This window comes from Sebastes umbrosus, chromosome 8 (assembly GCF_015220745.1).
Source record: "Sebastes umbrosus isolate fSebUmb1 chromosome 8, fSebUmb1.pri, whole genome shotgun sequence".
Classification (NCBI taxonomy): Eukaryota; Metazoa; Chordata; class Actinopteri; order Perciformes; family Sebastidae; genus Sebastes; species Sebastes umbrosus.
Genome location: NC_051276.1, coordinates 13531991 through 13547800, shown reverse-complemented (window position 1 = coordinate 13547800; position 15810 = coordinate 13531991). Strand labels below are relative to the sequence as shown.

The 15810-nt window shown below is 40.5% G+C and overlaps 1 protein-coding gene across 6 annotated transcripts in view; it reads left to right on the top strand.

Annotated features, from left to right (window-relative positions):
• The window catches only part of agtpbp1 (ATP/GTP binding protein 1), a 44037-nt gene extending 28605 nt beyond the window's left edge, over nucleotides 1-15432 (top strand). For 4 of the 6 annotated variants that reach the window (XM_037777457.1, XM_037777459.1, XM_037777456.1 and 1 more), the window contains one exon: nucleotides 3839-6044. In XM_037777457.1, the coding sequence (XP_037633385.1) occupies nucleotides 3839-4019 (181 nt within the window). In that variant the 3' untranslated portion in view covers nucleotides 4020-6044. Of the gene's footprint in view, nucleotides 1-3838; nucleotides 6045-13721; nucleotides 13809-15167 lie in introns of those variants that run through there. The other 2 variants (XR_005207851.1, XM_037777458.1) reach the window with 2 other exon arrangements.
• Nucleotides 15433-15810: the final 378 nt, after the last annotated feature.

The following is a 15810-nucleotide window of genomic DNA, read 5'->3' as shown; positions in this document are numbered from 1 at the left end:
TTGGTATTCATCCTGGAAAAATGCCAAATGTTCTCTGGTTCCAACTTCTCCAGTGTGAGGAAGATTTGATGCTTCTCTCTGATTTATATGGTGATAAATTGAATAATCTTCAGGTTTTAGATTGAAAGTCATTGGAAGATGTCATACTGGGCTCTGGGAACTTGCCCCGGGCATTTCCCACTATTTTCTACATTTCTAAGATAAACAATTAAGTGATTAATTGATAAAAAAAGTAGATGGATGATTCAATACTGAAATGAATCGTTACTTGCTAGTTTCTGACTTTATTAAGATCTAATAAAAAGAAAAGTGTTGAAGTCATAACCCTCCCTTTGGCAAAACAATGCCCTTGCTAAAATCAGGAAAAGTCATGAAATATCAGGTTGATTAACCGATGTGAAGTTTGTTTTTTAGCTTTTTAAAGAGGGCCTAAGACGACCCCTAATCAGAACATCGGAGTTAAAAGATAAATGAGGAAATGTATGTTTTAGCTCTAAAATCATGATCAAAATCTGAACTCAGACTTATCCAATAATGTTAGTTGCACTAAAGTTTCTTGAGCCTTCATCCATATTTTAAGAAATGGCTTCAAACGATGAGCCGGTCTTACCCTTGTACATCCTAACAAATGACCACATAGCTTAACGGTATGTCAATCAACTCTATTAAAATTCCCTGTTTGGAAATGTGAGGTCCACACAGATTAAATTGTACTTCAGTTCAACACCGCAAATAAATTATTAAAGTTGGCCAAACCCAGGCGGTGACCACCAAGGTTATCTTAATTTCTTTTCTTTTTTACCGTCAGCGTTCTCTCCTCCGCAGATTTGTTAAAGCAGTTGATTTGAAAGAATGGCTTTAAACTCAAAACCACTTAATGCTCCCGTCTCTCCATCTCTCTCTGTGTCTGCCAGTCTCTCTCTCTCTCTGCTACTAACCTACTCTACTCTAATATTGATATATTCATTCATCATTTATGTGTCTGATCATTAAGGGACTCCAGAAGTGTTTTTGTGTGCTCGTGTGTTTGCGTGAGTATCCTTTGGGATTGGCTGCTCTCATCCCGGGTTTATGGTTTTATGTATGCGTGGGGCTTGGTATGGTACCACTTACCATTTAATAGGTCATCACAACAATGATATTGTGGCCATTGGGAGGCGTCTTCAAACAACTGGGTGTCTCAGAGTGAGTAAATGGGTGGATACGGGCATGGGTGTGTTTTTGTTTGAGCGTAAGGAAGACAGGAATAGATGAAAGTGTTTGGAGATGTGGAGGTTTATTATCCACATGTGAATTATGTTAATTTGAATGTACATACATGGGATGTGTGTATTAAGATGGACTGTGTATAGAAATGGCTTCAGTTGGTGGATACAGAAAATGTAACCCAAAGAAAGGAGAGATTTCTATAATGGCCTGTAATGGTTGACTCACAACTCTCATTATCTGTTTGGACACTATTCTGTCCATCAACATCATTACACATACACATTTACTGTACATATACTGACGCACCATTTCTCCATCTCTCTCTCTCTCTCTCTGCACTCACACACTGGTGAGCTTGGTGGGAGATCATTGTCTGAGCCCCCCTGATCGACTGTCTCCCTGGGATCACATTTCAGACCATTAACACCATTAAAAACCCACTAAAGCCACTAAAACCTCAAAGAACCAGCAACCATTTAACCATTAAGACCCACAGGAAAAAAACAGCCTCGCCAGTCTGAGCACACTTTGCGTCCAGCTTCTATCTTGTTAAGATTTTAAAATAATCTTAATATGTAAAATAATGTAGTAGACTCACTGTCTGTTGTTGGGAAGGTTTTTTTTTAACTAAGATTTTATTATAGATATTTTAGTTGTACTATTATTTAGAGCTGAAACAATGACTCGATTAGTTGTTAGAAAATTAATGGAATAATCATTCAAGTCATTTATCAAGAAAAAATGCCAAACATTCTCTGGTTCCAGCTTCTCAAAATTAAGGTTTTGCCGCTTTTCTGTAAATATCTTTAAAATCTTGATTGTGCGTCAGACAAAACAAGACATTTGAAGACATCCCCTAAGGCTCTTGGGAGTTTGTGATGTGCTTTTGTCACATTTTATAAACTAAATCATTTATTGATTAATTTTAAATGATTTCAGACATCGTCTAAATGCTGTGAGGGGTGGGGCTGCAACTAACAATTATTTTCATTGTCAATTAATCTGTTGATTATTTACTTGATTAATGAATTAGTTGTTTGGTCTATAAAATGCCATTAAAATGGTGAAAAATGTCAACCAGTGTTTCCCAAAGCCTGAGATGACGTTCTCAAATGTCTTGTTTTGTCCATGTGAAAAGGTTGCCTTTCTCCCTTTTCACTGGGCCCTGGTCCCCAACATGAACAGTGTTTTGTGTCTGTTTAATTGTTGATTTTTCAGTCCAATGTTTCAATTTATTTGATACGATGTCAAGTAGTGTGTATAAATGACACAAGCTTGTCTAGTTTGTTTTATGGGCTCATAGGATTTTGTTGTCCTGCCTGGGATGGTGGTGTAGATTAGCTGCTCGGCAACTCAATCAAGGAAAGTGCAAACAGGGTTGCCTCATTATGTCCTCTTAGCAGGGAGGGGCTGGGCTCCGTTAAGATGTAGGATGATATAGGTGATATAGTTCAGCAGTAAATGACATTCTATAATGGTTGGTGGGCTCATTGGTATGTGTGAGTGCCGATAGATAGATTGAGATGTCAGCGGTAACTTAGAGATCTTGTATTAATGGTCTGTTCATTATTCTGTGTGATTTTGGATGCTTGCTCGGTTTAGCTCACCCTATACTTACCTGGTCAGGTGGTACGTTCCAGTTATATGAGGCTGAGAAGATAAAATCCCCTTCACTGGAGTAAGAGGGGGAAAAGGAGGTGGCAGCTTGCTGTGAGGCTGCAGTTTTCTTTTGTTTGGTGTTCTTTTGATTCAGTTTAAATGTAGTTTCATATCATTTCCTGGGTTTCATTTTTGCCCTTTGTTTCAGTGAACTTTTTGTTAATAAATGCCATTTTTTTTACACTACTCCTCCTGCTTATCAACCTGGTTCATCAACATCCAAGTTCTCCAGTGCCAAACCACCTCATCTGCCCTGTATATGGGGTGGCAACTCAAAGATATTCAGTTTACTGTCATAGAGGAGTAAAGAAACCAGAAAATATTCACATTTAAGAAGCTTGAATCAGAGAATTTGTACTTTTTTTTTTCTTAAAAAATTACTCAAACAGATGAATCGATTACCAAAATAGTTTGCGAATTAGTTGACAACTAATTGATTAATTGTTGCAGCTCTCACCGTAAGATCACAGGCATCATGTCAGTCAATTTTATTTTTCTGACTAAACCCATCATAAAGCAAAGATAATATTTATCCAAATAAACTGGCATATTAATAATCTTACATTTTGTATGAGTGCGTCGTGCTATCTTTGGTTTGTGCTTTCATGAAATGGGCTTCTCAACAGTACATTTTCAAGGACCATGAATCTCGTTTCAGATGGGTGTTTTACTCTCTTAATCGCCTGAGTTCAGCTCAGAGTGAAGGACAGTAGCATGACAGTTATATGCTATACAGTACTATATATGAATTGTGTATTTGTTTTTAAGAAGTGCTATTATATAAATTCTCAAAATAATGCATACAGAAATACATTTTGTAATTTAAATTATCCATCGGCACCAGTGGTACAACGTGCCTGCCATTCTAAAGTCCTGAAATGATGTAGGTTAGGAGTTTCGACCGTGACCGGCTTATTCACATCATTAACTTACAGAGACAAGTTAATGACATATTTATTCTGTTATCCAGCAGCAGTCCCACCACCTATGTGATGGAGGAGGACGAGCCGTCCTTTCTGGAGGCGATAGACTACAGCGCAGAGAGCAACGACGAGGACGCCGAGCCTGAAAACGAGCACGCCACTGACGTCCAAGGGACTCCCGATCACATCGATCAGCTGTCGGACACTGAGACGAATCACAGGGACTAACGCTGAGGTTTTTATGTCCTCTAACACCAGGCAATTTGAGCTTATGAGCTGATCTAAAATTAAATATGTCACGGGTGAAATAGAACACAGTTCTCACTTTGACTAGCTTAGATTTACACCTAACCCTATTATATAGACACTTTATGATGGTACGTAGGCTACGCTGAGGTGCTCCTTTCCCAGATGGATTGATTTTGTTGGCCCTCTGGAGCCAACTGTGTTGCTCAATGAATGTTCTCACCTTTCACCGTCATCCTATAACCTTCATGAACTGTAACCCCTGACCTCAGACACCATATAGCCTCTGAGATCCACGTATAGCTAGCCAGAGCAGCAAACAGCAGGCACCGCCGATCCTTAACTTGAACCCTCGTCCACTCGCTCATTTCCTCACAGCCGATCTCACACTGAAGCTACCTGACCGGGCTGTGGTAGTGTAATAGAGCCAGTGGCTTCTGTAGGTACTGTTTTTGAATCCCCTCTCACACATCAGTCAACCAGTGTTAGGTGCTGATGGGAGGAAACTGGATCTCCCCCACTGACAAGCTTACAGATCCAACCAACCTGCCTTCTTGTTTCCTTTGTCCTTCCTTGCTTTAGTCTTGCACTTTAACTTTATACTCCTTTTGGTGACACTTCCTTGTGTACCTCCTTGCTTGCCTCCTTGTTCCCTTCCTTTTTTTTTTCTGAAAAGCCAAGGTAGTGGTGTCTAAATGAGATGCAGGGATGACCAAACAAACGTCATCCCGAGTGTCCCATGTAGAAAAACCTACTCAGATGTAACTACACTTGAGTCGTGACCTCACTTCCTCTCTTTAACCCCTCCCTCTTCTTCGGCCGCAGTCCGATAATCCATGTGCTGTTTGCCTTGCTTTATCCAAAACTGAAACTATTTATATCACTCAAATGTAGAATGTTCACGTCTTTTATCAAGACAAACCTTGTACTATAACATAAATGCAGATATAAACACATACCACATACTAACTCTAACACAGGTCTGGTTTGAGTGTCTCTGTCACGTAGAGCATTAAAAACATGAAGATGGACTGTAAAAATATCCACTCGCACTGTTGGTGTTTTTAATAATAGTAATAAAAGCCGTAACGAACAAGACGCATGAGCTGCAGAGAGCAGAAAAACCCTTTTGCACTTTGGATAAACACTATACACGCAAAACAAAGAGAAACAAACTAAATGGAAACATCACTTTGTCAGTTTGCAAACCTCAACTTCAGTCACCTCATTAGTTTGAAGTTCTCCAAAGCTGGTGGTAACATTGCTGTGATGTTTTAAAAAATTATACTGGAATTTAATTTCCTTTTTATCCGTTCCTCAAATCTGTGTGTACATTTTGTGGATTTGCAGAGGAGAAACCCCATGCATAAATAACAGATGGTGCTTTGTATTGAGAGTATAAAGTAGTTTGTTTATTTCTTTATTTGTTCATGGAGATGAGGTACGCTTCTGTTGTACAGCTATCGCATGGCGATGTTTTTATTTTGTAATTTATTAAATATTGTTTTTTTCTGGGATGCAAACCTGTATGTATATGAGGCATTTTGAGTGTATGAGTGCAAGTGTGTGTGTGTGTGTAGGAGTTTAAGTTATTCCATTATTCAGCTCAGCTAATGCTCTTACAGTGTGTTTCTTCTTTCAATTTGATTATCCCGTCTCACTCCCCCTTACCCAATCATTCTCTCTCTCTCCTCCCCTCTAACCTCTTTCATTCCCTCATTTTCTATCTTTCTCTTGGCTCTACTTTCTTTCAGATTTTACTCATGAACAACTGATAAACCCAGGGAGGTCATTTTTCTGGGCGCGTGTGTGTAAAGGATATATGATGTGAAACAATATCCCTATGAGAACTGTTATATTTATGTTTTGTCCGTAGCAGTTTACGTCGGGATACTCTTGTTTTTATGTTCGTTTTGAGGGAAACAAGATAGCAACTCATTTTAAGTTGATTGTAACGCAGAAAATTGGAGAGTGGAGACATGGGAAATAAAATGTGAATGTCGTAAACTGTCTGGTGTATTTAAATTTTCTTAAACAGTCGTCCTCATGAGGACCTTTTCTCTCAAACTATACTGTAATGGATCCTAACTGAGTTATGTGGAGAAAGAGCTGTGATTGGCAGACCAAACCAAAAACATTAACAGGGAACATGTTTCTCTTACAATCTGGGTCTTATTTTCATAGTTTTATCTTTCACCTTTAGTTTCACCCTCTGACGTTGGTTTAGATAATTTAGTTAAACTGGACTTTGTCCAAACAATCACTTGTGTTTTCAATATCCACTTCCTTGTAAATAGAATTAGAATAAATGTTTGCATAACTGGGACACACGAGCTATGAAAATGATAATTTACAAATACTTTTAGTTTAGGTGTACAGGGAATATGGTTATGTTTAGATACAGTATAAGTAATGTGATGGCTGAGTATTGAATTTTTGGGGTTTTGCAGGCTGAAGGGGAGATTACTCACATGTCCATATGTACATTTGAAGCACTGTTGGTCGCTGTAATTGTTCCTCCTGTCCAAACTGAAAATATCCCTTTCCTAAAGTCATTTTAGTGTAAATGATGGGGGACAAAATCAACCAAAGCTAATGGGAGGCTTCAGCAGTCTAAGTTAATAAAACCGTGTTACTATCCCTCCAACACTACTCAGCAGGGAAATAATGTCTCTGGAAACAAAGAAGAAATTTGATACAAAAACACTAACTATGGAAGATATTCACTGGATTTTGACTAACTAGCTAACTGATATTTACATTGAGATCAATTTAGACTTTACTTAAAGCCAGTGTGGAGAGGAAGAACAATTACAGTGACCAATAACTCTTTCAATGTACATATGGGCATGTGAGTATTGCTTGAGAACAGTTAGAAAAATGTGAATCTGTCCTTTAATACTGTCTCGTGTAGAGTCCCTTAGTCACATTCCTGATCATATTCTATTTACTGTATAGATAGATCTAGATCTATCTATACAGATAAGACAAGGGAAAATTGTTATAGGAGGAATAATCTCCTCTTCTGTCTCTGCAGAGAGGAAGAGATCTCTCTCTATCTCAATATATCTACCTTTCTATAGATCTACCTAAATGTCTATAGATATATCTATCTGTCTATAGATCTATCTATCTATATCTGTCAATCTACAGTATATATCTATATGTCTATAGATCTATCTATAGATCTATAGTATCTGTCTATCTATAGATCTATTCCTCTCTGCAGAGACAGAAGGGGAAGTTATTCCTCTTTAATGCGAGAGTATTTTTGCGGGTGATAAAGAGATAATGTTTTTGTTTCCAGGCAGCAGTTAAATCCAGAGAGAAGAAGCTGCAAAAATCTGATGATGTAATGTTTTATCCTCAATCAACCTCCTGGTGCGCAGCAGCTCTCCGCTCAGTCTTGAGGACTAGAAAATGATTTTATTTCTTCACAGAAGCCATCAGGAGCGGTAGTTTCTATCAAAACTATGACATGAACCTGACAATTAACCCCTGAAACATGTAACGTCACCGGTATCAGTCTACAGAGGTCTGTCTGGGTTCGGTTGGAGTTGATTTATTTCTGGGCTAATAGAGCATAAGTAGACACTCAATCACTTCATGTCAGTGGCACAGTTGTATAAGCATTTGTTTAGCAATGTACCTCCGCTGCTTAAGTGCCCCCCGAGTAACCTAATCTTTTGCTTCTGAGGAAATGAACAAGGCGAGAATGGGACAACAAAAAGCCAGCATAAGCACATGTCTTCAAAAGAAGTATTGTATGATGCTGAAGATATAAATGGGCAGAAGGATGCAGAGGAGGAGGAAAGTAAGACATGGCAGAGGGAAGAGAGAGAGAGAGCGGAAGAAAGAGGACGAGAGGAATTTGGAGAGGTGGAGGAGAATGTTAATCTGAGGAAGGCAGCGGGGAGAGAAAAGCTCTTTTCCTCTCTAAGCCCCACGCCCTCACTTCCTGTCCCTGCTGTCAATCAGAGCAGCTGAAGTGCATCAGACAAAAGAGCTCCAACCACCACCACCACAAACACCAGTACCAACCAACCAATTAACCGCTCTGGTTAGAGTGTGTGTGTGTGTGCGTGTTGCAGGGTGGAGGATTTTGAACTGCCTCCGTAGGTTTCTCATGTTCATCAGAGACCCCTAATTAGAAATCTCTCTCCCTCCGTCTCACGCATTCACGCAGGCAGCGTGCCCAGCCTCCATCCTCACACCGACCAGCTCATTTCTGTAGTCAAAGTGTGGCTCTGTGGGCCTCTAATAGCGTAGCCAATTAGTGCCAGTGTCCGACTTGGCCGCCTGTCTAACTCACTGGTGGTCCCACTGAGGGACAGAATGGCTCCAATGAAAAGGTACAAGTTCACAAAGAACGGCCTGACAAAGACGTGTGTGTATAGGCTGCATGTCACAGCAGCACACAAGACTGGAAAAACTGTGTGTGTATGTGTGTGTGTGTGTGTGTGTGTGTGTGTGAGATCTCATTGTAATTCAGCATCAGAGGTCCTCAATAAAGAGTTAAGCAGTATGAGCTGTTACACTTTTCGATAGGGAGAAGTGCTTTTGAAGATGGTTGAATGGTTAAAAATGGTGCCACTAGCACTATAAGTAGGAAATTCAAACCTGTACGCACAGCGTTTCAGCCTGACACCAACCACAGGATTTTTTCCCATCCAATCCTACAATTATGTGGCGGTTCCCGTTATATAACCAGGTAAAAGTCTCATCAAAAATCACTTTCACAAGAGAAATGAATACAAAAATAAACAGGCTGAGACAACTGTCTCACACCAGTTAAGATGAGCAGGTATGACTTTCCAAAACTATCAAAATAATCAAAAAGTAAATGAATTTAGATGCAAATGCATTGACCAAGAGTGCTACTGATCCTTTAAAACTGACTTGAATTCATCAAAATCATCATCCTTGACAATTTCAAGTAATATAAAAAAAATATATAAAAAACGAAAATAAAGAAATTATTATTGGAATTCAAAGAGGAGATTTGCTCCATAAAGATGCCAAAAAATAATCAAAAGAGTTAAAAGAGACAGGGCTCAGAAAGACTACTCTATGCAGTAATGCAAGTTTATGAAAATGTGTTTTTAGTTTTAGATCAAAAGGAAGTCAGTGAGGCAGCAGGACAGATTTCAACAAAGAGGCTGTTTCATAGTTTGAGGTCCTAACAGCAGATGTTCTTGTTTGTCTTTCGGCTGCTTCTGTTAGGGGTCGCGACAGCGGATCATCTGAGATCTGATTTTTATGATCCGCATATTTGATTTGGCATAGGTTTTTAGTCTGGATGACGCTACCCCCCATTCACAGCGCCCAGGGGAGGACATGCAAACTCCACACAGACCGGACCGGGGATCGAACCCGGGATCTTCTTGCTGTGAGGCAAATACACAATCTTTTTGTTGCTTTAAATTAGGGAAATGCTAAAACCTGAAAAATAAATTCAAAAATCAACTGGAAACCAATGCAAAGAAGCATATCTCTCTTGTTCTTAATATAACTATGTCTGTATAGACGTTAAAGGGTACTTTTTAGTAGTATTGCACTTCAATAAAGTTGGGGGACTCACAAGGGACAGATTTTTAAAACAGAATGATCAAACTCGAAGCGGCATGCCACTGAGATATCCTGACTTTTAGTCTCCTGTATGAGTCTAGGTCAAACTAGAATTACCGCCTCACGGTGGTATGCCTCTTTCAACCAGTCAAGTTGCAGTTTACATCCATGTCTGTCCAAAATGTCATCACTACATAATTGTATTCTATTAGACATTTGTGTGAAATTGTCATAATTAGCATATGAATTCTTCAGTTATAGCAAAAAATGTGTTTTGGGAAGTCACAGTGACCTTTGACCTCCAAAACCGAATCAGTTCATCCTTGAGTCCAAGCGGACGTTTGTGTCAAATATGAAGAAATTCCCTCTAGGCGTTCCTGAGATATCACGAGAATGGGACAGATGTGAGGTCACAGTGACCTTTGACCTTTCACCAAAATCGAATCAGTTCATCCTTGAGTTCAGGTGGATGTTTGTGCCAAATTTGAAGAAGTTCCCTCCAGGCGTTCCTGAGATATCGTGTTCACAAGAATGGACCGGACAGACGGACAACCCGAAAACACAATCGCCGGTGTGGAGGCACAGAAAGACTAGATCCTGCAATTCCCATAATGCAACTCAATAGTCTTTCATTATACCCTCCCTGCCCATCCTAAATGCCCAATTGTTTCTAACCTGACACCTCCAGTTTATAACACTCTGTAACATGAGCGTCATGTGTAAAATCGGCGGTGTGTCCCTTTAATATCTAAGCTAACAACTAAATAGATACTATATGTGTCATAGAACGCATCTGTCACTAGGGGGAGCTACTTCTAATTGTGTCCTTGTAAAGCTACAAGCCCTTCTGTGCAGCTTTTTGTAAACAGTCTTCGAACACAACAGGGCGAACATGGTGGGTTTTGTTCGCTTGTGTGTATGTGTGTGTGTGTGTGTGTGTGTGTGTGTGTCTGTGTGTGTGTGTGCAGGACAGAAATCACAGCTGGTGATAAACCGACAGAAGACAGCTTGACACAGATGACAGATGCAAACACATCAAATCAAATGCCCTGCAAACATTTTCACAGACGCTCACATGGACCCATTTTTTCTCTTTTGCATATGAATAGCCCTAGATAGTAGATACACACACACACACACACACACACGCACACACACAGACATAATTGGTTACGTAGGGAGCAGAGCCAACTTGCACCTCTCGTTGCCGTGGTAACCAGAGAGACTGATTTTTCTAGAAGCACTTACTCACATCCCGTCTGTTATTCACTTGTTTGTTCATTCATTCCTCCTTTTAGCCTTTCTTTATACAACTCTCTCTCTCTCTCTCTCTCTCTCTCTCTCTGTCTCTGTCTCTCTCCGGGTGCTTTTCAACCCATTTCCATTCCCACCTCTCCTCCAATAAGATGCCCTCTTAGCATGCATATGCAAATGAGGCAGACTTGAAACCAATTAAAACGAATTGAATAACGAACAGCATTGTGTCCTCAGGAGGTTGGACGCAGAGAGATAGTGGCTCAGGCCCACAAAGTCGGTATGATATCAACTCCAAGAGCTCCTGCTTGTTTTATCAGCACAATGGAGACTGATTTGATCATTTCATCTGTGTATGTTGACTCCTTTTATTTTTCACTTTTCACTTTACTACCCGTCTCTTTCCACTTCTTTCCTATCTCAGCCTTTGCCTCTTTTCCTCGACTTCCCCCCTCGACGCCCCCGCAGCTCTCTCCAGGGTGTATCAGGTTATCATTGGCCAGCAAAGCAGGAAACAGGAAGTATATATTGCTCCATAGACAGAACTCTGGAGATACTAGATGGACAAACACACACACAAACCTCTAGGGAAAGTATGTCGATTCTCTAGAGCTGCACATCAATTATGGACAGATTCGGAGGTACGCAGGTGTGAAGAAAGACAAAACACGCTGTTCTGTACCGCTTGGAAATAAATATAAAATCCAGTGTCATTCAGGATCAGCTTGCTTTCAATAATTTAGACAGCAAGTGTCAAAAGGAATATATTTCTCAACAGCAGTGAAGTGCCTGATAGTGTTCTCATGTCAAACTACACGTGGAGGAATTTAGAGATGACTTACATTTATTTTACCTGAAAGTTTCCTGCATCTCAATTACACACAAGGCAGATATTTCGGGGGTGGGGGGTAAATGTAGAGAGGAAAGAGGAGAAATAACACAACAGGAAGAAAAAGATGCTGAGAATGTGAGAAGAAAGGAGGGACAGCTCTTGTGTCAGCTTTCTGTCAAAGAGAGAGAGAGATGGTGAAAGAAAAGACAAGGAGACAGCAAGCTCTGATAGTCCTGTGTCAGCGTCCAGTCCACACCAAGGCGACTTAGGGACGTCAATGGACGGACGCCAGCAAGGTCAACAGCCATAACCTTCATGTTAACACAAGGACATACTAAACACACTGTGCACACACACACACACACACTTAACATAAAGCATGGCAAGTTCATGGGACGCCGGGGTAGAGACAGCCCAGTAAAACACGGTCCTAATGAACCTGGTGAAACAGAGAGTGAGTGGTGATGATGGATCCAGAGAAAGACAGACACAGACAGGCTGGCACACACACCGTGTCTCAGGAGTGGGATTAATATGTAAGTTAAAGTACGTCTGCTATAGATACACTATCAGTGCAGTGATCTCTCTCTGCGTCCTGCTCTCTATATCCACAGATTTTGTTCACTACACTGGCAACATAAGCAAATATAGAAAACACAAGCAAATACATAATTACTTCAAATTGTGCAGAACTAAACCGAATTAAGTTACAAAACAAAGTTTCCAGGGGACACGAAAAACTAATGTTGTTGCCATAGTTGTGGCTGATGGAGTCACTTTCTCCACTGACAGTCACTCCATTACTTAGCGTGATACAGGCCATGTTAGTCCCATAGAAAAGCTCAGTTGATTGACAGGTCGCTACCATGCCGTTGTCCGGTCTGGGAATTGTCCGTGTTTTCATCTTACAACTTTAACCCTTTCACAGTGTGTTGTCAGCTCATGAATGTTAATTATAACCCTTTTTGGTCGCCTAAAAATTATTCAGCATTCAGTGATACTTAGCTCCACCCTCTGACGTCCCCTCTGGTAGCAAAAAAATAATATGGCGACGGCAAAAATCTCGACCTCGAGGCTTCAAAGCAGCAGTCCACAAACCAATGGGTGACGTCATCGTGACTTCGTCCACTTCTTATACAGTCTACGCCCATTCGACGAAGACAAACTATGACAAGCATTACAAAGGGGAGATTTATACCTTATTGGAAGTGTTTTCGAATTGCATTTTTCGTTTTTTCCAGAGAAAAGACTTCAATGATGAAGACTAACTGGTTGATTTGGCAAATGTACATCTGGTTAACTGCCCCACAGCCTCTTCCCTGAGCTTTTCCATGGGGCTATTAGCCTGTACATTACATTCACTTTAAATTAGGTGTACAGCTGATATCTGCAATGCTATCCGAAAAAAATAAACTAATTTGCTCATTTTCCAACCTCAGTCAAATTCAATAAGAGTCTGTATTTGGTTATGGTGTCTCTGTTTGTGGCTCGTTCTGTTATGCTTCATATGTTTGCCAAATTGGTGAAGATGTTTTCTTCATTTGCTGGTGTTTATGTCTATTTGCATGTGTTTTCTTAAAACAGCTGCAGTGCGATGTGCTTTCAGGCACCATCATTTACTGTACGTACGCATCTAAACTGTTAATGTAAAAGTGCAAACACAATAAATTATTCAAAGTCAGTTTTTACAACATCCTTTATGTGCATGTGCTTATATCTTCCTCTTTAATTGACGGAGGGGTAATTGTCAGAGAGATGGATGATGGAGAAATCTTAAACAGACGATCATTCAGCAGCAACAAGGAGGCTGTTGGGAAATCAGGTGTGTGACAGGTGACAGGCAGGTTGTTTAAGACCCTGACCTGACCAATCAATCAAAACATCTCTTTAAAGTTGAAACACGTAGCGTTTTCTTTTTTTTTCTTTTCTAATTTAACATGGCTGTAGATAGGGAGGTAATCATGGTTTCCTCTGTTGTTTTTCATAAAACAATGACATCCTTTCTGCTAATGCTTTGTCTTCTCTCTTAGCTGTCAGTCAAAGCATCTGTAATCCACCAAAGGCTGAAATATGTGACCTCCTGCACAACCCCGACGTTTGACCGAGTGACTGTCAAGGTAATAGGTAGCTCCCAATCCCATCAGCGAGAAAAAGCAGTTGTGTGACCCTCCTCCAAGATTTAGGAGGTAATTTAAGGATTGAGGCAGGCAGCCAGTACTCGACTGCTGCAATTGACAAGAGAGTTGTTATCGATGCAGAAGGCAGAGATGGGATGAGGGGTGAATTCCTGACTGAAAGAGCTTCTAAGCACTTTGGTATGTTAAGAGCAAAGACTCACAGGAGCCACAAGGCATCAGAGTGTGTGTACAATACAACAAGCTCCACTGAACACGTAATACAATACACAAACCTGATAATGATCCAAACAGAGCTAGATTTTGGTTGTATAATAAATACAAAAAAAACATTGTTGGACTTAATTTGTCAAATGAGGAATGGTGCATATACTTACAAAATTACCAAAGTTCCTTTGCTAATTTCAATGGAATATATGCTTATTCTCTTTCTTTCCAAGGGTGGGATGAGAAGATCGATACAACTCGCATTACTATGGATGTATAATGAGACTTGGATACAGCGCCACTCGTGGTATTGCAGCAAAAATCCCCTTGCGGCCCAAAAAGCCTTTTCCCCATAGATGTCTGTAAAACTGTTGACAAGACACCTAGAACTGCAAACAAGGTTGATTATGACTCTTTCTATTCTGAATTTGTGATTCATTGAGGTTTTATATTTGTAAAAATTTCCTCAAGCCGAGGAAAGCGATTTAAAAATCTGTGACGTCATCACACCGTAAAGACTATTGGCCGAGCGGGCGCTCGTGGGCGTGGCCAGGTTCTCATTAGAATGAATAGGCGCCATTTTGGGGTCAAGTATCCAGTTTTTGTAATACATCCATGTGCTGGAGCCGGGAGGTGATTAGCTTAGCTTAGCATAAAGACTGAAAACATAGGGAAACTGTTAGCCTGGTTCTCTCCAAAGTTCAAAAATATGCCTACCAGCACCTCTAAAGCTTATTACGATAATTAATATATTGTATCTTGTTTGTTTAATCTGTACAGAAATACAGAACTACTGTAAAAAGGACAAGTTGTGGTTCTATAGGAAGTTACAGTCAACAAAAAAGTACTTGGAAAAGAACAGTAGGGCACAGTTGTCTCAAATGAGGTTTAGACAGCCAGCACTAACAGCCTGAGACACTTGACAGAACTGCTGGGCGGGCTTATAAACGGTTGTTCCTCATGAAATAGTTTCAGCGCGCAACTACATTAATCTTTGTGCACAGATGTAAATTTGATATGTTAAGCTTGGCTAATCACCACAAATCTTCAGATCCGTACTTGATGCAGACACATTAGATTTGTATCAATCATCTCATCTCTGTAACAATCTGTCTCTTTGTCCCTGCTCTCCAGCTACAGTCCCTATTCCCCCAGGACCCATCATTCCACCAGATGCCCTCAGACTTTCCCAGTCATCTGGCTGCTCCACCCATCTACACACCTGTTCTCACTTCCCTCATCTGCTCTCCAGTTGCCTGGCCTTCCACGTCATCCTCACCTGTGTCTCATTCATTTTGAGGCACCAGAACCTGAAACCAACTCTGACCCAGTATCCTGAGCCTGCCCATATGTAGGCTACCTGCCAGTAAGCCTGTATATACCTTAAATAAATCACTGGAGTTATCCTGTCTGCCTGCTTCATCTTCAGTTGTGTCCTATCCCTGTTCCTTGTATTCACTGCATCGTGACAATCTCACTCTTTGGCCAAAAAGCAAACAATTATTTGAGCCACTTTGTGGCAGCGGGAACAAGTTAATAACAACACCGACATAAGTGATGTGTAGATCCCCATCCAACATGGCATCCCAATCTCATGGGAAGGCACAACACTAAAAGGACTATCCGTGTGTCATGAGAACGCATTTAGCCTTTTCGCTTGTCATTTGTATGCCATGCAATGGCCGCAGTTAGGTTTACACAACAAATAACCACTTTGTTAGGTTTAGGGAAAAACGTCATGGTTGGCCTTAAAGCTGCAATAGGTAGAACCGGAGCA